We start from the raw sequence: 27,826 nt of genomic DNA, 5'->3' as shown, positions 1-27,826 counted from the left end.
TTTTATTTCTCAAGCAAATGTAGACATATTCAACCCACTTCACTAAACTCAAACTTTTGTCAAAGCAAAATCAGTCACATGGTCTTCAGATTTCTTCTGCTTTACAGTTAACATATTTAATATGGCACTTCACATTATAGCTGCTGTTATAATAGGGGGCTTACATTGCTGACCACACTGAGTGCACATGTTTTTGACAATAAGTTGCTGTAGGAACTTTGTCCTGCATGCTTGTACTACATACCTTTCTCGTATAAAGCCACTGCACTATCAGGATATACGTATGTACACCAGCACTATCTGACTACTGTGGTCATTCTATGCTGACCACTCTGCAACAGGCCTGTTGGATGTTCTTTTACAGTGACTCACATACTCATTTGTGGAATGGTTACATGGCAGTAAAACACTGGATCAGTCCAAATGCTCAGCACCTTCAGAGGCACGCCACAGTTCTGTGTCCTCTTTTTCTATTTGGAAGGTCAGCTGGCTAGCGCCTCACCCAGGACGCAGGCACCCACTGTGGCTCCATCTGTACTTTTTCCAATACAACCTGGAGCTCTGCTAAGGCACTAGCTGGATCTTCCTTTACCAACACATAGTCGACCCAGTGGCCGTAGCATTCGTCCATTTGCTCTGCCGACTGCTTCATTTCCTGCAAGTCATCGTCCTGGAGAGGAAGAGAGACAAGTGTTTAGCTGCTAATACACTCTGCTAGAGAACAGCCGAAGTCAAACTAATGACCATATGGAATTTCTCTATTCGTACTCAGTACCCTTCAGAGCTGACATGCAGATATTGAGATATTGTCAAAATGTGACTTTTTGAACGTGGCATGATTTTTGGTCCCAGACAGGCTGGGAAACTGCTGATCTACTGAAACCATCTCTCAGAATTTGGCATAAACAACATGAAAGCATGGATCCATCCCATCTACAGGCTGTTGTTGGTGTGGGGGGATATTATCTTGGCATCGTTTAAATGCTTGCCTACCTGAGTATTGTTGCTGACCATGTCCATCTGTTAAAGACCACAGTGTCATCTCATCATCTTTTGTTGGCTGCTTCCAACAGGATAGCATACCATACTATGACACAGAGCTCATTCACTTCACTGTATTCAAATGACCTTCACAGACACCAACATACTTGGCTGTGTGTTTGTACATTTGTACAACTAAGTAACTAACTTTTTTAAAGCAGTTTATATTAAACATAAAATGCTCACACACTGAGTTTAAATGCATGCCATGTGAAGAAAAGCTTTATTCACTGAGCTTCAATCAGCCTTTTGATATGATTCCTTTCTCAACAAAACAAACAACTGCAAGATTACCGTAATCTGCACTAAGCCTCTGTAAACTTCATTTATATTCCACCATCAATTAATAAGCCCAGAAAGTGTACTGCACATGTCTGGCAGGTTTGATGTGGGATCACTCACCGTGACCCCTACGCTGAGTGAGGAAGAGGAGCCAAACTGCTTTCTATGACCATCATCGATGCGAGGCCTTACAAAGATGACATATGGTTTGAACTCAGCGGTGCGGAGAGTCTTCAATGCCTGAATGTGATAAGACCAATCAGCCATTTACAAACTCCCATATAAAAATCCCACAGAGCTTTTTCTATGCTGAGAAGATATACTGCACAAACAGAAGACCATATAAAGTCAAATCAATGTCTAAGTATAAAAGACTGCACAATTATCAGAGAGGATATTCTTTGTGAAGCAAACAGAAACAGCCTGTGAGCCACTAAAAATGTTAAAATAAACATATTTCTGATGATTTATTATTGGTTTTATGTTGGCAGACAGTTGCACAAAATAAGGTGAAAAGTCAATTTGCCTGATATCATGCATTTCTATCACTTGTCTCCAGGCTCTGGAAAGCTTCACAGGTCTGGACGCAGGCAACAGATCAATCCAATTTCATTTAAAAATACCATAATATGAAATGTATTCCAATATTGCACATACTACACATGTATATGGCACGATGAGGCCAATATGCAACCTGCTGTCTTTACTTCTTTTAAAGAAGGAGGCACTTTTACATTTACACAGAGGAAATTCGATTTAAATCAGAAGTGTATTTGTTTAGCAGTGCCGCCTACCATATTTTTAAAAACACTTACCTCTGGCTGCACGTCCACCAGACAGACCTTGTTCTGATCCAAAACTCTGTGAATGGAGTCCAAACTGGTGCCATAGAGATTCTCTTTATACTCGCCATACTCAATAAACCTGCAGAAACACATCATCACCACTCAGATGTTAAATTAACTAAAATGCTGAAACGCTTCAATTAATCCTTTTGTGTTCTATAAGTTTTTTGCACTTCATCAGAAAACATTGTTCCCAGCACTCACTTGCCATTCTGGATGTCTGCCTCAAAAGCAGCTTTACTGATGAAGTGGTACTCCACTCCTTCTCTCTCATGACTCTTCCTGGCTCGAGTGGTGTCTTCAGGGTGCCGTCGGTCGGCAGAAAGAGCAAGTTGGAAAATAAGACAAGATACTGGATGCTTGTATGTTTCTGGATATCTCATTAAGCTCGATACTGATTGCATTAAAAAGCAGTGCGTTTACTGTAAAATCAATTTGCAAAGAGATACTTGTCTCAGTCGGTACCAATCCTATTTTTTTATGTTTTGCTAATGAGTTATTAAAAAGTAAACATCTTTCCAACTACACCAAAGTCTGCAACTCCCTGTCACAGACATCAACAAGCCCCATGTACGACTCGTTGTTTATTTTGGCGTGTTTTAAAAGTCTCTCGTACTGAATCCTCACAGTAGTTAAACTGGGGAAAACAGCATCTATGATGGTGACGTTAAATGATTCACCATCTCAGTCTGCCTGTGAAGAGATTAGATGCACACACCTCCCTTGAATTAGGCAGTGGGTTGCCAGGTTGGTGCGACAGATGGGTTTGGAAGCATTGAAGGAACGGCTGTTGTGAAATGGCGTCATAACTAACAAAACTGAATTGGAATGGTATGTGGTGTGTGGATTGTTTGTTTAATAATCTGGAAACTCGTGTAATATTTTGAGGGTCATGCAAATTATGGGAGTTTCCTTAGAGAAAGTAAAGGTTGAGTGCGTTTGCAGGTATGAAGTGCCAAAGAACAAAGTGCCTTATACTCACTCGAAAGCTCTTTTACTTCACTCTTGTGAATTCAGTGCAAACACTTACAGTCAATTAGAAAAGATAAACAACACTTACGAGGCACAGCCAAACCGTACCGCCGCAGATTCTCAGCAATCACCTTCTGTTTGATCTCAGCAATCCGTGCACCAAGTGAACCTGTGACCATACAAACAGCATAGCTAGTTTATATAAGATGATCATGAACTTAGAACATGTGTGTAGAGATCTGGCCAAACGTTCACTCATTGTGGGCATAAATAACATGGTAGTTTGGAGTTTTTAATGATTTCTTTGAACTGTTCTTTTTCCAGGGTGAAATGATTGTACAGCATACATCTGCAATGCAAGTTTGAATCTTTTTGGATTTTCTCACAAGGCCAAAATTATACATTAATATACACACTAATATTTGGATTTTTGAATTTGAAAGGCTAAAGTTGATTTAAATTGGCTGGTTTGAGCGTACTTTCAATGGGGTTAAGGTCGTGGTTTTCTTGAAGGCCGGTTCACAATCATATTAGCCTGCTTTATCCATTCCAAAACATCCAGTTGTGCCCAAGTTTCAGTTGTCTAGCTGTTGATCTGACTCTAATTCGAAGGTAGTCTTCCTCCACAATTCCATACACTTTGTGTAATGTACCAACATTACAAACAAACAGCCCCAGAGCATGATGCTACCAAACATACCAACGATCATTACCGCCATAAAGCTCAATATTGGTCTCATCTGATCATGAAACTCTTGTCCATAAGGCATTTGCTTTATCCATAAAGTCGAGTTTGATGAAGTCGATTTTGGAACAGAGGCTTCGTCCTTGGTCGGCACTCTCAGTTCATAGTGATGTAAAACTCCCTTCACTGTGACGCTGCTATTCCAGCAGTTTCCACTTCATGACAGGTTTGACTCCTGGTGGTTCCTGAACATCCTAAAGAATTTTGAGGATGACTTCACTGTGTCAAGTTAAAATACTATATTAACATTGTAAACACAGATTTGAGTTTATGCACATAAAGAACAGTTAAATTAAAATCCCCAAAGTACCATGACATTCATAACCCGTGATGCCTGTATCTGAATTTCTCATCAAACTGTAGTTTCTTCGCTGTTGCAAAATTCACTCCAGTTGACGAACCTATGAGTGTTATAAGGCGAGGCCTCTCTCCAGGACGTGGGAAATATTGTGCGACTTCCTCGTAAATCAGGAACTCCGTGTGATTGGCATCGGGAGTGTGCGCTTCACCAGGAGAACCCTGGCGATCTTTCCTGTGGCGGAAGCTTCTGCGTAGGCTAGCTGTTAAAGACATGAAGGTAGCCTTAGGGTACATATGCTACTGCACTGATACACACTTATACAAATTCAATAAATACACCAAAATCCTCCCATGTATTGCAGATCACTCTGTCACTTTGATATTAAGAAACAGGTTTGAGGTAGCTGAAAAATCGCATGTCAAAACAGTATCACACAAAACACACACACAGTGGACAACACCATTAGATATCAGTAAGAGTACCTGAGTAAAAATCCCATGAGAAAGCATGGCCACAGAAGGCAGGGGCTGCCTTACTCTTGGGAGAAACTACAGCTTATATTAGACCATTGAGTAAAGCAACTTAAGTTTTATTTTATTATTTCTTTTGAAACAGAATAAAAAGATCAGAAGCCATGCATGCTGTGTCTAACTTCTTAAAGCACAGGGTAATCACTGTCAGCATGACGCATGATGAAGGGCCATTTGCAGCACATTGAGATGGCATGAGGCGCCACATGAACACTGAGAAGCTCGATGGCTGTAGCACACAGGGCAAAAAGCCTGCCAGTCTAATCATACCCTAACAGGCTATATTTATATTAAAATTTGTTTGATTTTACAGAGGAAAAAAAAAATCTAAGCTCATGGTGGCACTAAAGAAAGTTGGGTTCCTAAAGTTGTTACATCCTATCCTAAGAGGAACATGGGGATGTGCAGTAAACCCGATGGCAATCCATCCGGAAGTTGCTGAGGTGTTTAATTTAAAAAACACAAAAAATGGTTATATTACTAGGGTGACCAGGTTTCCCCATTCATGTGTTACTGCTCATCAATCATTTTCTTCTCTGGCTCCAATTTCCAAAAGTCAACACTGCCCAAGTGCAGTTTCACATGTCACTGTATTACCATCAATGCCACGCTCAATGAGAAACTCACTTCAGTTTTTGCCGCAATATGATGGAAAAGACCACGAAAAAACAAAACAAAACAAAAAAAAAAAACCACATAAAAACTGCGTAACTACAACTACAATTACGCTACAGTGATATGAGAGACTGAAACACTGAGCTTTTATGCAGTTTCTGGTTACTGTTCAGTTCTGCATAGACAAGAATATGATGTTAAGTACCACAGTACATGTAAGAATCAGTAGAAATGTTTGGCTCAAAAAAAAAAAAAAAAAAAAAAATTAATGGAGTGGATCTGATAATCAAAGAAAAGTTTGGTAGTTTTAGTTCATTAGGTGAACTAAAAAGGATCAGTTAGAAAAGTGGAATACACAAGTTTAAGACTCCACTATTGGACCATAAAAACAACGATATTCTTTATGGTGAAACAAAGTTTTTAATAGGACTCTATGCAATCTGTGAAAAAACTAAATACACCCCATAACTCAGTACATCAACTCTTCTTTTTCAGCCATTCTGCTGTAGTTTTGCTGATGGACTTCATTGTCCTGTTGTGTGACCCAATTTGTGCCAAGCTTTCACTGCTGGACAGACAGCCTCACATCTGACTCTGGAATACACACGGAGGAGTTTATGGTCGACTCAATGACTGCAATGAGTTTGATACATGAAAATTTTACACTACCTCTCAGCATTAGTATCCCATATTATCTCATACAAACATACCATTTGCCCGATGTTTAGTTTGTTGGAATCTGGTCACCCTAGTTGCCACTACAGGAATGTCTAAATGAAATTACACTACATTAAGGCAGCTGTAGAGATATTTCAGCTCTAGAGGACAGACGGGTGTGGATATGGTTTAGGGGAAAAAAGAAAAAAAAAAAAGGTCAAAATGGTGTGAACAAACACCCACTGAAGCACAGTCACATCCTGGAAGCCTGGCCAACCTACTGGTGAGAATTTCCTGTGTAGTGGTCATACACGTGGACTGTTTTCTGTTTGACTGTTTTCTGGCCTAACCCTCAACAATCAATGAAGCAACACAAAGCAATCCAGTCTCACACAATCTCAGGAATAATATGCACACTCGAAAAGAAAAAGCTTAGCACACAGACTGAGCAAAAGATGTGATGTTGCAGTGATTAACATAAACTCACTGATTGTGCTTGCTCACCTATGTCCTTTCCATTCACAGCACTCTTATTGTCACAGTCTTCTGTTGGATGGCAATCGGGAAGAGAAGACAGGGTAAGAGGAGGGAGGAGGTGTTGGGGGTACTTTAACGTGAGAACACAGCAGGTTAGGAGAGGATTTGTGGCAATTAAAGAAACTGTAAAGGCAAACATGGCACAGTGTGGATGGGGAGGAGGAAAGTGACCAAAATTTGTGTTTCAGATGGGTCGATGAGAATTTCATACAGAAATTCAGGCAAGAAAAACATGGAGCCAGTCCAAACTGGGGATGAGAGATGGTTGCTAAAATGAGGGGTTTTCTACGTACCTCTATCGGCCCGTTCATCTGAAGTTAGCAAAGCAAGGAATAATACACAGTATCACTGTAGAGTGTGACATAGACTATTCGGCGACCCCTAGTGTACATTCAGCTCTCTCAAATTCACAATGCAGTCTCATAACTGTCACTGTATCCATGCTTGGAGATCCTCAACCATCTTCTTTCTCTGCTGGAAAGACTTTAATTTTTTTTTAAATTAAGAATAACTGGATAATCAGATTTTTAAAGGAGAGAAACCATTTTACTACTTTTACTTTGTAGATGCAAGAAAAGGACTTGCATCATTTCATCTTTTAAATTGGATTTAGGAAATTAAAGTGATGGATTATGCATTTCCCCCCCTCAGAGATTAACCTTTGATCCCCTCCTTCTCTTTATAATCTCTCTTTTAGGACCTCCTTGGATAGATTAGATTTGACCCACAACAGAAGATGTGTGTGGAGATCTAAGCGTCTAAAACATTTGCGCTTGTATGTAGTAAATAATGCTTACATGTGGGAGCTTTTGGGGAAATGGGAGCAGACACGGAACCCATTTTCATCCTGTATCTCAGTCGCCTGGGAAGAAAAACAAACAAACATTTTCAAAAATGTATTACTGATAAAAAAGGCAGCTTTTTAACATCTGATACACAGACTGTTGATGCAAGCTACCTCTCCTGAAACTGCGCCGAAGGGATGAGGGCAGCGCGCAGGTTACAGTCGCCCACCCTCTTGGCCTGCCACCAGGTGGGGTCCTCCTGGCTAACAACCTGAAGAACGTCACCCCGTTTAAAGGGAAGTCCTGCCTCTTGGCACGGGGTTGCTTTGTCCTCAAAAGGTGTATAATCAAATAAAGCCCGGATGTAGACCTTTAAAAAGGAGGAGGAATATTCTGTTAAAAACTTCTGTATTTATTTAACTTTATTCATTATATACAGCAAAGGACAGAGTGTCTACACATAACAGACGACTAAGCCAATAACAATTTTAAACTGTATCTTTAGACACTTTGTTACTATCAGCCTGACACAGATCCAAGATCCAGCAGAGATCTGACGCAGGCTGAAGCAACAACTGGTTGCTGAAACCTCATCAGGCTTTTATTCCAAGGAAAGAAAGCTGAAAATGGACTGGAGAAAAAAAAAATCTGTGGCAACAGGTCTTATGGAGTAATAAACCCTAGTTAGACATTTTTGGTTCTAACCGTTATCAGTTTGCACAGAAGAGATCAGGAGAGATACAACAGTGAGTGGAGGCTCTGTCATGGTTTGGGGTATTTATTTTATTTTTTAAATGAGGGGTGGATCATGACATTTTTTCACAGTTCTGTAATTCTGCAATTTGCACAATCAAACATTTGCTGTCTCATATACAACACTAAAGGGGAAGGTAAAGAAAAGTAAAGTGGATACATGTGAATAAACCTTGATAAAGGGCTGAGTGGTTGTGGCCTTCCATAAGAAAAGCCTGCGTACTCACGCAGCAAGCATTCCTAACCTTGCTTTCTTTCATTTTATCGTCATCTGCAACAGCTGGGATGATTTTCAGTGTGATGGAGCCTTGTGATTGGGACTAAAAAAAAACAAACAAAAAACAACAGAGCACCACCATGATCGGCTGCCAGCTACAAGAATCATAGTATCTGAACTAGTCCGATTCCACATTTATTACCAGTATCTGACTAATTTCATCTGGCCTTTTGTGGGTTATCAGGTTTCCGTTGACCTCTCGAAGCTCATCCCCTACATGCACCAGACCTGGAAACACAAGCATAGCACGCAGGGGGAATACAGCTAAAGAAATGCCCAATACACAGATTCTTAGAATATAAACCTGAAATGTGAACAAAAGACGACTTTGTGTTGCCAGTATGTCGATAACATTACTATGGCAACATCCAGACGCAAACCTAGTTTGTATTCTCAAAATATGCAATCTCGTGGCACTAATCTCACGGATTTGATTTCTGTTACAGTTCACAGGGTTACGCAATGTAATCTACTCACATCTCTCTCAGTATATCAGTAGTGTAGTCCCACTGGGTAGCGTTAGCATCCACAGTAATAGAGACTGTTTCTATCGGCAGATTATACTATAGTGCTGTTCCATTATGCATTTGATTTTCCACATAAAAATATCTGGCATTTAAAGTTCAGTAGAAATGTTTTGCAAACTCAGTCTCACCACTCCGGTCAGCAGCGCCTCCCCTCATGATTCGGGCCACAATTACAGCTCCTGTTGCTTCGTCTCTCCGAATAGTCGCTCCCTGTTTATACAAGCACACACATGAATAAATAAGATGTATTCATAGCAAATCTCATCCCAAAGTCACTAAGCTGGCCCAATCCTCCGACTGGAGGAAGAGGCTCCCTATTTGCAGCTAGTTGTAATTGGAAAGATCAATAACTCACTGAAGCTAAATGTCAAAATGGTACGTGAATGAAGAGTCTGATACCCCATCATCAATATTGCCTACTTGTTTGTGCTTCTACTAAAAGTTCATGCAATTTAATGACATTTAAATGCTGTAATTACAGGTTTTCTAATTGCTGCATCAAGCAAAGAATTAGCAGCCTACTTTAGCTTCAATCACTGTTTGCTACTCTGGGTTACAGCTCCATTTTTAGCTTTAAGTAAATCATGTGTTAGTTTGACATTTTAGAAAATGTAATGTACTTATTTCCTTTCCTGCTGAGAGCTGGATGAAGAGATAAACACTAATCTCATGTCTGTGTACTCACAGCATGAAGGTGCAGTCAGCAGACAGTTAGCTTAGCTTAACAGTCTGGAAGTCTGAAATCTGGAAACAGGAGGGAACTGTTAGCTTGGCTATGGACCAAGTGGTCTGTGAGTCTTTGACAAAACTTCTGAAGCTTATATTTTGTGTCAACAATGAAACTCAGCCAAATTCTAATCTACAGCTAGCTGCTTGTTGATATAAAAGTAGGATCACATTAGCCGGTGTTCCTGATCAACACTAAGTATATATTTTCTCTGTGGATTTTGAAGACCCTCATTCATACTTCAGATTTCTCCAAGACTGTTCATTGAAGTTCATTAAAGTAAATGACATTTTTTAACCATTCTTGAGGACAGGATGGGGATTTTCCAGTTGTACAGTGTAACATTCTTGCATTTACATAGCACTTTGATTGGTCGGTAAGAAGAACAAAGTATTATTAAGTTATACAAGTTATATAAGAGACAGCTGTTGGTTTAATACCCCACTACAACCAATTCCTTAAAAAAAAAAAGTCTGCTTTGATGATTTTTTTTCTGCTATCCTGCAGAGCGTCATCTGCAGCACATCGCCCTCTTTTACTCACGTTTGAAAATCTCTGGACGGGGAAGGAGGCAACTTGTCCCACTTACTGGGACCAGTTTAAGAGTCAATAAATATCTGAAAATGACCCGGCTCTGTAATGTCTTCTACAGCCTCCAGGTTCTAACTTGTGAATGCAGCAGTGAGTGCCGGCAGGTTGGGGTTGATCTTTTCCACATATGAGTATGACTGCTTCTCTTTATCGATGCCCTTCATAGAAATTCGTTTCAAACTCCAATTTAACAGGTTCAAATAAAGCTGTTGATTTCACCTTCATAGGAAATTCTAATATCAATCATCAGCACATATTTGATACTCACTAAGAATATTTTTTTGCTTTTATGTGCATGTTTCGTAAAATCTGATTTACTGAATCTGTTTCATTTCTCTTTTATTTCATTAGCAGTAGTTAAAAAAAAAAAAAAAAAAAAAAAAAAAAACAGGTACTAGTTTAATGAAAAGCCAAACTGCACCCTTAGACACTTACCAGTGGCTCCTTGTTCTTCACCAGCCGAACGATCTTCACAGACTCTTCCTCCAGGTCATCGTCCAGATCGTCTGGGAGCGGCGGCAGCACAGGGTCAAATTTTTTTTGAGCCACTGTGTCATGAGCCGATAGCACTGCCTGAATCACAAGCCAAGATTTAGGAGCTCGATCAACAGAGATAAAAGGATCCAGAAAAGAAGGTTACAGCACATAGGAAAGGTACACGATTTCTGGGGAAAAGAAAACTCAGGGAATAAAATGAACGTTCTGATTCCACAGCTATCATCACTTCCCAGAATGCTTCCCAGACAGCCAATAACCTGAGCATAATCACTTGATCAGAGTAATTAGGCAGTCTTGTGTGTGTCTAGGGGATGGGGAAGGGGTACATTTATGTAATAAATGTGGAAAAATCAGAGCAGTGCAGGGCAAAAATACTGTGAAGCAGCATTATTAAAGAGATCAAACCTCAGAAGGAAAGAGAGGATGTCTGGATGTAGCAAGGGAGAGGTACGGTCTAGCATTTATCAGCTTCTTTATGCAGGCTGAAAAAGGCTGTGTGTGTGTGTGTGTGTGTGTGTGTGTGTGTGTGTGTGTGTGTGTGTGTGTGTGTGTGTGTGTGTGTGTGTGTGTGTGTGTACACCTTGAGATGAGGAGTGCTCAAGAGGAGCAGCAGTTCTTGCTCATCATCCTCCAGTGGCCCATTCTGAAGCTCTTCTGCTAGCTGGTGATTGAAATCAGAAAATTACTGCTTTAAGTATTTCAAAGTATTCTTCTAGTCACCAGAGAAAATATATATTCACTTCTAATTGCACCTACATCCTCTGCCAAACAGGAGGCACTGTGCAGGACTGGAGTGGGGCTGTGTTTCTCATACTGCTTCAGTTTTTCATGGATCTGGATGTAAAGCAAGAAGCAACAAAACCACAAATGCAGATAATTCATTTTTAGTGAAAACAAACAAACATCATATATGATGTGTACCGTTTTATAATCAGCCACTATGTTAGGTAAAGCTGTTCAACAGTTTGTTAACACAAATATCCAATCAGTCAATCACATAGCAGCAGCTCAATGCAGACATGTAGACAAGGTCAAGACAACCCGCTCAGGTTCAAACTGAGCATCACATCGAGAAGGAAATGCGATTTAAGTGACTTTGAACAGGGCATGATTGTTTTTGTCAGACAGGCTGGTCTGAGTATTTCTGCTGATCTACTGGGATTTTCCCACACAACCATCTCTAGGGTTTACAGGGAATAGTTGGAAAAAGAAAATATCCACTGAGAGGCAGGTGAAAATGACTGGGTGAAAATGACTTGTTGATGTCAGAGAAGGATCGAACTGCTTCAAGCTGACAGGAAGGAAAAAGTAAGTCACACAACCACTCATTAAATGGTTCAGTTTTTATATAGCTCGCTTTTGACTATACTTGAGTACTCAAAGTGCTTTATACAACATGTCTGATTCACCTATTCACACACTCTCGCAGTTTTTTCTGTGCTTTCTGTCCAACATTCAATTGTAGATGGATGGTTTTGGAACAACTCGGGGTTCAGCGGTGACCCATGAGTAGATGTCATCTACACCGTAGCAATTAAACTTAATGTAAATGCACTGTAATGGAGCATGTGTGAAAAAAAAAAAAACTAAAAATAAATAAAATGTCTGAATCACAAATACAGCAGTCACTTCTACTCTGATGTATATACTGTACCTTCATGAGGTATCCGATGCTTTTCTCGCTGAAGACATCTTTGAGGAAGACCAGGTCTTCTTTGTGGTTGGCATCAGGGTGAAGCTGAGACGTGAGCAGAGCCAGGATCTCATGCAGCCCTTGAGTATTTAAAAAAAAAAGAGAAAAAGAAATCATGCTGTGTATTTATGACTGAGGCAAAGAACAATTTCTATCTAGAAATGCATCGTACATAATAACCACCTTCATCAACAAAGAGACTCTATGGATTCTCTCTTTAGCTCACTGATGTTTATAATAGTATGCTTTCCCATATCATCCCTCCTTTCAAATTCCAACAGTTTATCCACATTAATGTAATAATGCTTTATTCCAGCACATAATTTATTCATAACTACATAAAAAGCATCAGACCATGAACGAGCCTGAGCACATGTACCTGTGCTTGCAGATACGATGGGCATGGCTTCAATCATTCAGAGGCGGCAGGAGGCTGCGGAGAGGTTGGAGGGGGAGAGAGGAAACAGTTCTCTCAAATAATTCCCTCTTCTGTTTTGTTTTGTTCCTCACATGAGGCCGAGACAGAATCACAGAGAACAACCTGGAATGAAAACAAAGAACACAACATATGACCATATCAGTGAGGACGCCTCAGAGCGCCATTAAGAAACCCAGGACTCATTGTGAGATTTGTCTCTGTGCATTGCAACTTCATGTACTATTTCTGCATCCAGCACCTGATATTTTGCAGTCATGTGCATGTGACTAAACACACTGGTTCTGGATCTTTTGCTGTGTTATTATCAGAATGTCATTATTTTTAACTCGCTGTAAAATTAAACAGGAGAAAAAACAGATGCTTCTTTTAAAAAACTTCCCTGGCAACAAACGTCTGGTTGATTGTGATGTTTACAGAGAGGACAGCGATCTCCACGCAGCACATAATTGGTCATTTAAAACCAATACCCAAATCCGAATACATTTTTCAAAAGGCAGCCCTGCTTTGACAGTGATGAATGGACCCATTACTGCGCTCAAGTTTCAGTATAATTAATATTTGCTCTCATTACCGAGGCATAAAGCATTAATTTCATTTCAAACTGTGCGACTGCTCATTTGAAGAGAAGCAAGGTCAGATAATGATACCAGGCACTTTTGTCCAATAGGATTCTTTACCTTGTCACCATGACAACACTATAGTATCAGTGACTGATAAGCTTTTTGCAGTTAGAGCCGTTTCACATTAGAGTAATGAAAGTCTTTAACAATGTTGCATTCAGGTCTTTTGTATATTAGAATACTTTTGTCACAATCATTCATGTGCAATCATCACTCATGGCTTCCCTTCTCACTGCCAGATACATTTTTAACCACACTCCTCATTAACTGCCAATGAACACATGTGGCTGAAGTGGTGCAAGCTTCACCTGCAAAACCAGCTATTTTTTGATAATCCTGATCAAGGTTGCAGACTAAACAGAATACGTGTTTAGATGGAGAGCTTCTACTTTATTTGCAGGGCATTCAGAAAATTGTCCTTGGGCTGAATATCCCAGCTGTCACAGGGCGAGAAACAGAACACACTCTGGAGAGGTTGCCAATCTATCAACCAGCCGCACTCACATTCACATCTACAGCCAGTGTGGAATAACCTAACATGCATGTCTTTGAACTGTGGGATGAAGCTAAAGCACCTCAAGAGAAGTCAATCAAACGCTGGCAGAACATGCATGGATTCGAACCCAGGACCCTCTAGTTGTGAGGTGATGGTGCTAACTAGAGATGGCACGATACCACTTTTTTATGTCCGATACCGATACCGATATCATAAATTTGGATATCTGCCGATACCGATATTAATCCGATATAGTGTGTTTTTTAATCAATAAAACTGTTTTTTTTTTATATCTTGCTGCATTTTGTATAAGTTCATACTCAAGTTTAAATAAACAACACTAAAGCTATTCTGTTATACCTGTATGTAAAAAATACACTGCACCCAAAATATTTCATAGTTCAGCAATACTGATCAATCTAATAAACTTAAACCTACTCCATCCTTCCTATTCTGGTATTTTAAAGAGTACTTAGCAGAAATATTAAGCAACCTAACTAATAGGGTTGCAAACTCCCAGCAAAAAAAAAAAAAAAAAAAAGGGAACCACCCCCACCCTCCACCTCATGATGCTTAATCGACGTAATCAACTTTAATTTGATGCAGTGTGAAAAAAATGCACAGAAATAAATTATTTTTCAAGAATAATTAAATATATTCAACATCTTTCTTCTACAGAATTGCAGACTGCACAGATGGTACTTACTAGGGTATATTAGACTTAACAGTTACTATATACAGTAATGGACTTCTATACATTTTACATCAGATTAAAACTTTGGGTGTAAGATTCAGATAATTATTTATTAAAAGCTAGACATTTTAAATGAGAATAAGAAAGATAAGTATGTCTTTGTGCCCCCTTTTCCCTGTTAATGCCCTATCGGCCCCCCTGGCTAAACTTTGCTAGATCCGCCCCTGCACAGTTACCAGCCGTCAGCTACGTAGAAAAGGATCCTGGTCTAGAAAGTAATATTAAATAAATTCTAACAACAGCTTATCAAGGTTAAACGTGCTGCTGTTGTTCAGCCGCTGGTTTCCTCTTTCTGGTGCAAAGTGGGCCAAAAACAAAGAAGAGAGACGGACTCGCCACAGAAAAGCCGATCAGCTGATCATTAAGCAGTTTCACGATTGAAGTAGCAGCAAGAGAGGGAGAGAGAAGAGGCTCCATATATCGGTTGTTAAGCTTAACGTAGGTACGCTTTACAAACATTCAGAGATGAACTTACACACTTGCTTTACTTCTCTCTGGGATAACTTCCTCGGAGATGAAATGCTGGATTGCTAGCGAGGCTACAAATAAACACAGCCGCTCTATCACGTGAGCACACTGCTTCGACGTGCTACAGTTACAAGCCGAGTTACGTCGTGTCGCAAGTTTTGTGAGGTGCTTTTTTGATATTTAATGGATCGGATTACATTTTTTAATTTCTCGCCGATATCCGATCCAGTAATTTAGGTCAGTATCGGACCGATACCGATACTTAATATCGGATCGGTCCATCTCTAGTGCTAACCACGGCACCTGTTGTCCTGGATAAAGTGGAAGGAAATGGATGAAGCCTTATGTTTAAATGTTTAGATTGGTCGTCACTGACTGATTTTATACTGTCTGTGTTTGATACCAACACAGCTGAGAAACTGCAAGCTATGGGCATTCAATTTGAAATAGCATAGCAGATGTGACATTCAAGTGCCAGATCTCAGCTGTAATGCATCCCTCTTTTCTAACATTTATCCAATTCAGGATTGTGGGGTGCTAGAACCTATCCAGGCTGTCATAGGGTGAGAGGCAGGTTGCACCCTGGACAGACCAATTTATCACAGGACTCTGTAGGAGAGGGAGAACTTTTAAGATATAGGCCCAGATTTATTTATTGTTTTATTCCAAGAAAAAACTCGAACCAAGTCTGATCAAACTGGCTGCTTGTTTCCAACAAGACGCCCAAGTTAAGTTGGACAGATACTTCACAGGCCGGGAAAATCATAATGTTCACTAGGTAATAAAAACAGATTTTTAAGCTGGTTGTTGCCAATAAGGAGGTTGCATAGTGCCCTCTGGTGGACAAACTATGCAATGGCACTGATGACATGACTGAAGGGTGTTTCTCTTTGCTTTTAAATTACTGGCTGTTATAAATACTGATAATGAATGATCAGAGAGTGGCCATGCCATCCCCAGTGCAGCTTGCTGTGAGCACATTCTGCCTTTAGCTTGACCGTCAGGGGGATGAACCCTGCTGAGTCAGATGAGGTTACAGACTTCACAGGTAATCCTTTTGAGAGACTTCAAAAATAATAGCTCTGCGAAACAACCATTCCTTTTTTGTTTTTCCACTTTACTCATTTTTCAACTCGCATCCTGACCTTTTTGTTTTTGATGTTTTCCAGGGGTTTGCGGCAGAGAGTCCTGGGGAAGTCCAGTCATTAATTCCGACAATGAAAGCAGTTTTCATTACCTCTGTCATGTTCTAGTTTTCCTTAAAAGGAAAAATAAAAAATAGATTATTTTAGAAAACCAGCTTTTGATACCCAGAAAACTCTCCCTTAATCTAAAAATCAATCTGGCCTGATTCACATCCAATCACGAACCCTCGCATTCTTGGCACTTAAAAGGGCAAAAACAATTCCTGTTGTCTAAAACCAATAAACCTAATGATGGTCAACCATGACTATGCTGGTAAAACCTTTAATACAAGAAGAAAACTGTATGTCTCTTAATACTGGACTATGCCTTTTCCTCTAGAGCTGTTGGCATCTGTTATTTATTTTAATTAACAGTCTCTATATTAGTGCAGCAGGTGGAGCAGCTATTCCCACAGACCAGCTGCTACATACCTGCTCACCCTCATAACTGCTCCTGGAATTGCTGGCTATGTAGGTGGGAGGCCAAATCTCCCCTCTGAGCTTAGCTCACAGCTGTGGGAGAGCCTCATAAAATACCAGGTGAGCAGAGCGCACAGTGTGTATGCTGAGTCTTCACAGTCTCATCCTACACACATTCCTTCATTACCAACAGTGCTGAGAGGCCATGCAGCCGATTGTGTTACAATCAACTCGTTCCCATCGCATAAACGTATATGAGTAAACCAGCATCTCTATGGAGATGAATAAGGATGTTAGTTAAACAAAGGGCTGTCGTTTTTTTAAATCTCTGCACATTTTCTTCACAGCTTGACTGAAGAAAGAATCTCAGCCAGCTCTCCACATGTATAAAAGACATTTCTGTGTTGTAAAATGCATATTTTCCCACCTACACTAGACTAAAATTTATTCCAGTCATCCAAAGCAGTGTTTAAAAAAATGTCAACCAAGCACGACACAAACTTTCACCTCTCCGCATCACTTTGCACCACAGACTGTACAAGAGACAGAGCCTGTACTTCAAAGTCGGATTTAGACTTATCCAAAGGCTAACTCTGGGTTTTCTGTACTACAAAGGTGGTTCACTTCTTACCACGGTAAATCACCATGGTAACTCATGCACTGAACCCATCCTGCCCTGGAGCAGGTTATGTTTCAGATTAGAGATCAGAGGTGTGAAATCACTGCCTACTGACCAATCAATTCTCCAGAAAACAGCGTGACCATCTGGAGAAGATTCCTGAGACCTCTGTAGGGCGAGTAGGGGGATAGGAGGGAGTTTTTCAGTAGTGTCTAAAGTCTTCATCTTATCCTGATGAGCAGGATAGGACAGATTCTTGGGTTATTCTATAAACATTAATATATGATCCTGCACCTACTTTATCTATAACATTTAATATAACATTAAATGTCTAAATAGATCCAGTTTAGTTTCAGAGCTCTGATGTGCAGCCGTCATGTTAGAAATCAACAGCAGAACTGCTAAAAACAATTTTCTGCTTTAAAAATACTCATTGCTTGCTCTCAGACTGTTAAACACCAATTAACTTAATAAAATGCTCTATTATAAGCCATCAGATTTCCCTGCGTCTTAATGATTCAGCTGTGATTCTGTTACGCCTGTTATTTTCACAGTTAGCCTCTTATCTGGCTTTGCTTGCAGGCTTCAAAAAGACTAAAATTCTGTAATACAGTAGGTCTTTTCCAGTCTTACTGACCAAAGCACTTAAAGATCAAGCATTCATACAGAGATTTTGATTCTAAAATAATGTTCAGTACCTTTTCCTCTCACACACACACTTTTGTCTGGAGCATCTGTGTTGCTTTCAATCTGCGTTATGCGTTTCTTCCTGTGTAAAATCAGCCATTGTGATTGGTTAAATGCTGCCAGTGTCTTCCCTTTCACATGAACCTGCTCATAGCTAGAATGAGAAACCCTGCGTTAATTTAGCATGTGGATAAGCAGCTTTGTGTGACCGTTTATACTTATGTTGGTATAAGTGAATCCAGATAATGGAAAGATACCCTGGCTATGTCGAATGTGCTTTGTGGCATGCGGCCCAGGTCTGAAAAGTAAGCTAATTCAAAGCTCAACTTGCTTTCTTTATGACAGCCAGCAGAAAAAAAAAACTGCCTTTTCTGTTAATATAAAGAAGGCTAATGCCACACTTATCTTAATATAAGAAAAAGCAGCATAGTTTCTGTCATTTAATTGCTTTGCTGTTACTTTGATGCAGTGTGAATGGAGGAAAAGCTGTACAACTTAAGAAAATACAGTTAAGTCTAAAATTTATGCTCTACTTCACTTCTATTCCACTACTTATTCGAGAAGCTGAAAAACAAGTAGATGACTTTGTGCAACGTTAGAAAAACACCATCAGAAGTCTATTGGGCCACATTTAAAACAAAAAGAATCAGTTTTTAAGGTAGAAGAACACTTCTCCAACTACAACCCCCGACGTATGTAGCAAGGACTCCAGACCATTACAGACTACAGGACCACCAAACCCTTCCCCGCATCCTCTGATGTCTCCTTCCTCAACGAGCTCAACAACTTTTATGCTCGTTTTGAGCCAGGGAATCCAACAACTGCAACTAAAGCAGACCACCAACCACTGACTCTCTCCCCCACCGATGTAGGAGCGGTGCTGAGCAGGATGTCCACAAGGCTGCAGGTCCTGATGGCATCCCCGGGCGCGTTCTCAGAGCGTGTTCTGGGGAGCTTGCAGGAGTGCTGACAGACATATTGAACCTGTCCTTGGCCTACGCTGTGGTACCGGCCTGTTTCAAATCCATCTCCACCCCTGTCCCGATACCCAAAAATTCCAAACCATTAAGCCTCAACGACTACCACCCAGTAGCCCTCACCCCCATCACTACAAAGTGCTTAGAGCGGCTGGTCCTAGCACACTTCAAATCCTGTCTCCCCCCCTACCAATTCGCATACCGTCAGAACAGGAGCACAGGGGATGCAGTCTCCATCGCGCTTCACTCCGTCCTCTCACACCTAGACAATAAAAACACTTACGCCAGGATACTGTTTATAGACTTTAGTTCAGCGTTCAATACAGTCCTCCCCTCACAACTCATCAGGAAACTGACAGACCTAGGCATCAGTTCCCTCATGTGTAAATGGTTACTGGACTTCCTGACCAACCGGCCCCAACATGTCCGGCTGGATAACCACTGCTCATCTACCATCACAATGAACACCGGTGTACCACAAGGCTGTGCGATGAGCCCTTTCCTCTACTCCCTCTTCACCCACCACTGCAGACCTGCCAGTGGTTCCAACACAATCATTAAGTTTGCAGATGACACCACGGTGATTGGCCTCATCAATGACAACGATGAGGCTGCCTACAGGGAGGTCTGGCTGACTAGTGCGACACCAACAACCTGCTGCTCAACACCGAGAAGAGGTCATCGTGGACTACAGGAGGAATGCTGACCCACATCCACCCATCTACATTAAAGGGACAGCTGTGGAGCGTGTGAGCAGCTTCAAGTTCCTGGGAGTCCGCATCTCCGAGGATCTCATCTGGACGACCAACTGCTCCAAGCTGGTCAAGAAGGCTCACCAGCGCCTCTTCTTCCTGAGGACTCTGAGGAAGAACCACCTGTCCTCAGACGTCTTGGTGAACTTCTACCGCTGCACCATCGAGAGCATCCTGACCAACTGTATAACAGTCTGGTACGGGAGCTGCTCTGCCTCAGACCGGAAGGCGTTGCAGAGGGTCGTGAAACTCCCCAGCGCATCGCCGGAGCACCACTTCCTGCCATAAATGACATCTACAGGAAGCGGTGTCTGAAAAGGGCCGGGAAAATCATCAAAGACCCCAGTCACCCAGCACATGGACTCTTCACCCTCCTGCCCTCTGAGAGGCGCTACAGGAGTCACCGGACTAAGACCACCAGGTACCGGAACAGCTTCTTCCCTACAGCTGTCAGACTCCTGAACTCTGCCTCCTGACATCTGACCCACGTTAAAATAATGGACTGAACATACACACACCCACAACCACCCATAACTGAACACACACACACACAATGGACAAAGAAACAAACAAATGGCCAACTGTACCATCATATACACAATAATAACATGGACTGAACCACCAGTCACATCCACTAGCACTTTATATAACCTCTGCAGAAATTAGTCACATATCTCACTGATCAAAACTGTACTACTGTAAATTCTGTACAGACAATCATTCTGTAAAATAATAATTATAGTTCTACAACTGTTTATAACTTGTATAGTTCATATTTCTGTATAGTTTCATATTTCTATCTGTTCATAGCTTGTACACTCACTACAGCCTGTACATACTTAGTTATAGCATATTCATAACATACCTTCATACCGTGTACATTGTAACATACCCATAATAGACCCATATTTTATACACTCATACCTATATTACAAAAATGGGTCTATTATAGCTATATAATTGCTAATATATATTTTAATATATCTATATTATTGCTAAAGCACTTTCTGGAAGGATGCAAACTGCATTCCGTTGCCTTGTACTTGTGACATGTGCAATGACAATAAAGTTGAATTCTATTCTATTCTTCCTTTCAGTAGCAACATTTCCTTCGAGTTGGAAATGACAAAGTAATCCTGCAGCAATTTCTTGTGGTTTTGAAGGCTGGCAAATCAACCCGCCTCACATCGACAAACACACCCCTGACGTTCGACAACAAAAGACAGAACCGCCTGATCAGCACGATGGCAGTGAAGCAAGCCATCAAGCTCTCCTCCAATTTCATTACGGTTAAGATGCAAAACCGAGATCTATCGCGCTCGTGAATTTGCCTCGTTACTGCCGATTATAATTACACAAATCACTTACAGCTATTGGGGGATCATTTCTACTTCTGGTAGAGTTTTTAAAAACAATAACCAATTGTTTTTTTGTCATCTTGTGTTTCATATTCTGACAAACTAACAATAGTCTTGGGTTCATTATTTGTCACGTTCTGTCAATTCTTTGTCACATTTCCCCCTGATAGGCTGATGAAAACATACTCGCTGCCAAGGAAATGTCTTTTTTGGAAAATGTTGATTGAAGACAGGATGGCGCTATGCCAGAGTGGCAATTAGAATGAACCGCCACGGCACAAACGATCCTTCATTTGGCTGGTGACAAGTGCTCATGGCAGCCAGGCTGGGGCTATATTTGAAGTGTTTAAGATCTAAGATTTAATTGGGCTGCTGAGTGTTGTTGAAAACAATCTGCTTTGAAAAGCGTTAGTAAATATTGTAAAGTGAGCCTCTTATTTTGCCGTGATCAGCTGAAAATAAACGCCATTACTAATGGTAACCAGTGTGCATTTTCTACCACAGTAACACACTCAATCACACGATGCTCACCTGTGTTTGGGAGCAACTTTAGGTTTAATGTCTCAAAACAAACAAACAAACAAAAAAAAAGAAGGATATTTTACTCTGCCACATAGGCCACAGCCAGTCGTTATTGCTCATATGAGAGAGGTGGTCTAGCTCTGGCTAAAAATAAACACACTGGTGACTTTGTTTGTTACACCTTACTATTACTGGGCTGAAACCCCTTCACTTTCAGAAATCCTCATAGGTGCTGGAAACATTCCTCTGAGATTCTGATCCAAATTGACAAGATAACATCACACAGCTGATGCAAATTTGTTGGACACACATCTATGATGTGAATCGCCCCTTCTACTACATCTGTTGGTTCAGATTTGGTGACTGTGGAGGCCATTTGAGTGCAGTGAACTCAATTTCATGATCCAGGAGCCATCAGAAGATGGGTACACTGTGGTCCCAAATAGATGGCATGGTCAGCTTGCTCAAAGGCAGGCTGGATCCATGCTTTCATGTTTATGCCAAATTCTGACCCCGACCATTTCAGCGTTGCAGCAGAAATCATTGTCAGACCAGGCAGTGTGGTCCAATCACTATTGCCTAATTTTGACGAGCCTGAGCAAACTGTAGCCTCAGCTGACTTTGATGACCTGGTGTGGTCTTCTGCTGCTGTAATTTGTCTGCTTCAAGGTTTGACGTGTTCAGAGATGCTCTTCTGCATACCATGGTTTTAACAAGTGAGTATTTGAATTACTGTTGCCATCAGCTCAAAGCAGTCTGCCCATTCTTCCCTGTCTTCTAGCATCAACAATACATTTTCACCCAGAGAACTGCTGATAACTGGATTTGGTTTTTTTTTTTTTTTTAAATCCTAGTAAATGTAGAAAGTGATCTAAGTTCTCAAATAGAAAGATGTTAAAGTACCAGTCCATTTACAAGAGATGTGATATCGCTCCCTATCTGAGTAAATCTCCAAGTATCCAGAAGAGTGCAAATACACAGCACCTAAGCTGAAGCACTGCTCAAGCCTGACATGCCCCTAGATCGCTCCTATGATTGTCCCTCATTCAGGGTTGAGCCATAGCAGGTTGGCAGCAGACTGGAGCAGTTGGGCAGATACTCTAATCTGCCGTCACTGTTTGTTTTCCCCGTAATGAAACTTGACATGGGAATTTCCAAGTCAATTAGACGGGATTTAGAAAAAAAGAAAAAAAAAAAAAACAAAAAAAAAAAACAATGAACAAGGAAAACATTATCTGCACAAAATGTAGACCGTGTTTAAGAGGCATTTGAAACTTTCTTCAAAAACAAAAATTGCATTTTTAAATGGCACTCACCGTACATCAAACTGCACAGACACAACGTCGGATTAGTTTGCCAGACTGAGCAGTGCCACCAGCAGCTTTCTTCCCTCCCAGGTTAACATCCATACGCCTGTACTGTGGTTAAGTGCTTTTGTACCACTGTACTCTGATACAGCTCATGTACAACTGTTCATTTTGTGGATCAATAAACTGCAGAACACTCACATGCCTGCACAGCCCAGCTCTGTCCTATGCTTCTGTCGTTTGATGGTTCAAAACACAGTGTCCTGCTCAATTTGATGACCAACTTAATAATTAACCTTAATACATCACCTCACTTCCTCTGGGGTTTCCTGCTTTTCTTCAGGCCTACGCTCCAGTGAACTCTCTCTCTCTCTTCAGTTACGAAAGGCTGACGAGAGCTTAAAGCCGACATCTTTCTGTGCCTTTCATTCACTGAGCGTCTTCTAAATACGAAGGGTTCCCACTGGCCATATGGTGGTATAATCTAGCCTCTTTGATTGAAGTTGGCAGTGCTGACAGCTGCGTGCATCACAGAGGATTTTGGTGAATACAATGAAGCACTGAAAAGGAAAACTCAACAGCAGCAGGGATGTTTCAGGGAAAAAACCCCCAAAACAAACAGCTATATCTGAGGTGTACTGATAGGAAGTAGAAGTAAAACGTTCATTGTTCCAAATCTACTTCTTAATTATTGTTATTAACCTAAATAAATTAACAGTATTTTGATGGGTTCTAGTTTCTAAAGCTGCTTTACTCTATTTTATGTCTCTCCATACAGAGCTTTGGCTTCTTTATTCAAAATAGTCCCTTGGAAGCAACATGCTGTGTATTTGCACTTATTTTCTGACACTTCAAACAAAAACCTGACTATTTATTGTAAAAGCTGCTGAAGCAAATTCTGTGATTTAAATCAAATTAGGTTTAAAAGAAAAATGCCTTTGAGCAGGTGACTATATGCCACATGGTTGAAATACAGAGGCTTGGGTTCTCTGGCTCGGTTTCTCCTCCTTCCTGTCTAATCTTCACAGCTGCAGTGTCCAATAAAAGAAAAATGCCCCAAAAATTATCTTTAAAAAAGTGAAACCCAGAGGAGCCAATTCAAATAGCCTTCAGGCCGAGGAGCAGAGCTGAGGACGGTGCATTTCTGTTTTTTAGGCCACCCCCTTGCCATAAGCCAATTTTAGCTAAATTTATAATAAAAGTTTGAAACTGTCAAGTTATAAATGGGAAAAAGCCTCAAAAAGTCCTTTTTTATGTTAGATTTTTGATATCTACATTTATTTAGTGGGGTTTAAGATGATCAGCAACAATATGAATCAACACCTGGCACCTGGCCGGGAAACAAAAACAGCCATCTTTGCTGAACACAAACTTAAAACCAATAAACTACCAAGACATGATACAATTCAATTCCATTATATTTATACAGCACCACATCACAACAACAGTCACTTCAAGGTTCTATACAAGCACTGTTGGTAATCAGCACCTTTAGACTAAGCCAGGTGAGCAATTTTCCTGTCTTCCAATCATCCTGCTCAGTAACAGTTGGGTAAAGACAGGTGACTGCACTGAATTCTTTCAGAGACAGAATTGTAAAAAGTTGCAGCAAACAACTGGCTGTCCAGAAACTGAGCATGCAAACCCTCAACTCAACCCCCTGACTTTCGACTGCACAGCTGCTCAGTAGGCAGCAACCAGTCTCCAAACAATCACAGTCCAACTCACACTGACTGCAGTCACTCTCATACGGAGTTCTGAAAGTTTGCAAATAATTTCAGACTAAACAGGGCTTCCAAACACTCTGCAATCAATCTCAGTTAAATGGAAATCCTGTTTTTGCAGCAGATGACTTGACTAGTTGCAAACTGCTTGAAACCTGGTTTTACTTTCATATAAAAACTTAAAGGTTGCCGAGCACCTGTGTCATTTTGCAGTTAAGTCACCATTATGCAGCAGCAACTATGTCACTATTTATGTTGGAATTTCTGCTTCAAATCTAACAAGATCTGGTTGGAATGAGTGTACACAGATAAAGTGAAGTTCTGTGTATGTAGATGGCAACACATTTGCAGCAGATGGCAACAGATTTCCACAGATTTATCACAAACAAATTGCATGTAATTTCCAAGTTGACACATTCAATCACAGATTGATGTAATAGTAACTACATCTTATTGCCATTTTATCTCCCTAAAGTTGTTTTGAAAACGCCTCCTGACTGGGAGCGGTCGCAGACCTGATTTCCATTTTCTAACCAACCATTTGAAAGGGAGTGAGATTGGAAGTTCATTGCACAGAGTCAGAACAAATCATTATTTCCCGACTGTAGCAGATACTAAACTATCAAACAGTGAATACAAATGTTTTCCAAAATGTCAATGTTTAGCTTGTGAGTTTTGTCCAACCACACCAGTTGAGTCCTTGCTCATCTGATTTGCATTTACATGAATGGTTCACGCTGCTACTGAACTAAAACATCAGAACAACCTCCAGCTGAAGAGTGGAGTTACTTCATTATGCCGGCATTGTGCTGGGAGAGCTTAACCTCATGTCTCCGTCCTCTCCACTCACACACACAAACATGTATGCATGCCACCTGCTTGCCAGAATCATTTGCCGTTGGATGGGTCTCGAGAGAGCTGGTGGAGGGGGTGAGGTCACCAGTACACTGCTGATGCCATCTGCCCACCCCTCTGTGTGTGCAGCCCATCCACCACCTACAACACCAAACACACACATGCACAACTGACCTGACATGTTTGGATTTGACAGATTTCATTCCAATATCCATTTGTGGAAAACCCCGCTGTACATTTTGAAAAGAACGAATTTTTAAAAAAAATCTCATAACTCCCAACAGCAACAACTAAACAGTCTCTAATGTTTGCTTTAAAGTGGATAAACAGTATTATAGTTCTGCATTCCTAAAAAGGCTAATTCACGCTATAAAAATGCATTTTTTTGCCCCCTATTGATTTGTAGAATGTAAATGCAGTCTGGGATTCCTTATTCCCTTCCTAACTACACAACTAACCTCGAAATCTAGTTTAGATTTTACTTGTGCTGGTACAGAAAAAAAAGAGAAGATGCTGGAAACAAAATAAAACGTAGTGCAGAGAAGGTCAGCGGCCAGACGGCTCTTAAGAGGCTTATGAGAAGAACATCACCTCAAAACACCTTCAACACGCCCACTCTGAGACGCAGCGGGATCAAGGATCAGGCTGTCCTGCCCTCGCAGCAACAGGAGAGCAAATCTGGCTCCTCGCCCGGGCAGGGAAGCCCAACACTTGACACTTTAGCAGTTTCAACAGCCAAGTGGGTGCTGGTAGCAGCACAGGACCCCGATGATGTGGTTATTTGGTGGGGAGCCAAAAAGTCAGAGAGTTGCGACTGATGACTGAAGCATAATGATTTGTGTAAAGGCAGTGGAATAGAAGGCTGTGAAAGGGGACACGCATGGGCAGATTATCAGACAATAGGCCTCTGGGGACAAACATGCAAAAAGCCCTCCATAACAGCCACCACCACCTACACACCACCTGAAAAGGCACCAACGTTACCCGTTTGTGATGTCTCCTTTTTGTATTGTGGTAATTTTACAGCCTGTCACTGTGTTCATCTTTTCCCCCTCTCTGTGGTCGTTGCATATGTGGAAAAAGTTTGGGCACGTCACACCTCACCGATTTGTGTAAGTTTTGCTTGTTTTTGTTCATTTTGTGGCCTTTTTGCATAACATTGTGTCACTTTGTAGTCTTGTGCAGTCATTCACTTCAAACAGCTCAGGCTTAAGGGACCCAAGGGATCATCCTGTTCAGTAATCCTTCCATGGGGACACCAAGTGCAGCATGTACGCCTACAACAATTTTTTTTAAAAAAGGTAGCCTTACCAATAAATTCAGGTCTTTCATATTAAAAAATGATTTTTTTTTACCTGAAGGAATGGCAACATCGCTGTAAACAGAAAAAGAAATCCTTTAAGCCCCTACATGGATTTCAATAAACTGGTGCGCAGTCCCCCCCCCTTCAGTCCTTGTTTACCAAAACCACCATCTATGACTCCGACCTTCATTAAGTCTCCTGGTGCTTCGGCTTGTCCCGAAAGCCAATAAAGCAACGCAATAGATTCTGTCCTGCCCTGCAGCAAAGCGTGACCAGACCACGCATAAAGGCTGAGGTCACCAATCACACCGAGCCGTCGCTTCCTGTTTTTAATTAAATCAAATTTGGGAAAATAAACAAATAAATAAATAAATCTGGGAGGTGATTTAGTCTGAAGAGAGACTGGGAGCACTTCAGGCCACTTTCCTCTAAAAGCGGAGCTGTCAATCAATGACAGGTGATACACACCCCTCATTAACATGCGGCACAGCCAGGCAATCCACATGGTGTTACTCAGACATGTGCTTGCAAACCTAAATCTGTTTTGTTTTGTTTTTTAAACAAAAAAAGAAAGAAACCCAAACAAACACGAGTTTCACTGAGCTTTTGGCACTAAACGCGCTAAGGTTTTAATGATGGCAGATACGCAGAGAGTTGTGTAAACCATCCCTGGAGCTACAGATGTCTGTGTCGCTCCACACGCGCGCAGAGGTAAGTCAGTCCACATTAGAAAGCATTCTTACCTGCTTGAGGCTCCTCACAGCCTCAGCGTGCACAGCTCACCTCCTTCTATCTCGACAGCGCTTATAATACCAGCCTGCCCCGCTTTCCTGTTTCCCTCTTCCTCCCTCTCTCTGTATTTCTCTCTGCTCACTCCGTCTCCAGCTGACTGGCACACATTTGCTTTTATTTCTCTGCTACACCCAATATATCGCTCAGTGAGCCTCCCCTTCCCCCTCTGTCAG

The 27,826-nt window shown here is 41.1% G+C and overlaps 1 protein-coding gene across 7 annotated transcripts; it reads right to left on the bottom strand.

Moving 5' to 3' along the window:
* Positions 1 to 6: 6 nt before the first annotated feature.
* On the bottom strand, positions 7 to 27,826 carry LOC134632576 (MAGUK p55 subfamily member 3-like). Of its 7 annotated transcripts, none has more exons than XM_063481249.1 (20): positions 27,605 to 27,826; positions 12,756 to 12,917; positions 12,338 to 12,456; positions 11,440 to 11,517; positions 11,264 to 11,344; positions 10,621 to 10,758; positions 8,996 to 9,077; positions 8,483 to 8,568; positions 8,309 to 8,383; positions 7,484 to 7,680; positions 7,323 to 7,387; positions 6,819 to 6,836; positions 6,493 to 6,648; positions 4,669 to 4,734; positions 4,287 to 4,445; positions 3,229 to 3,309; positions 2,373 to 2,466; positions 2,139 to 2,247; positions 1,444 to 1,563; positions 7 to 670 (listed from the first exon to the last, which is right to left on the bottom strand). In XM_063481249.1, exons 2-20 carry the CDS (start codon positions 12,790 to 12,792, stop codon positions 491 to 493), a joined length of 1,941 nt encoding a protein of 646 aa, XP_063337319.1. In that variant the 5' UTR covers positions 12,793 to 12,917; positions 27,605 to 27,826; the 3' UTR covers positions 7 to 490. The 7 variants fall into 7 exon arrangements, with proteins under 7 accessions (XP_063337319.1, XP_063337320.1, XP_063337323.1 ...); XM_063481250.1 differs by lacking the exon at positions 27,605 to 27,826 and adding an exon at positions 25,733 to 25,751; XM_063481253.1 differs by having other exon boundaries at positions 8 to 670; positions 6,493 to 6,534; positions 27,605 to 27,825.

The sequence above is a fragment of the Pelmatolapia mariae genome, linkage group LG8, assembly GCF_036321145.2.
Source record: "Pelmatolapia mariae isolate MD_Pm_ZW linkage group LG8, Pm_UMD_F_2, whole genome shotgun sequence".
Classification (NCBI taxonomy): domain Eukaryota; kingdom Metazoa; phylum Chordata; class Actinopteri; order Cichliformes; family Cichlidae; genus Pelmatolapia; species Pelmatolapia mariae.
Note: the sequence above shows the minus strand (reverse complement) of the source record. Positions and strands in the feature narration are given on the sequence as shown.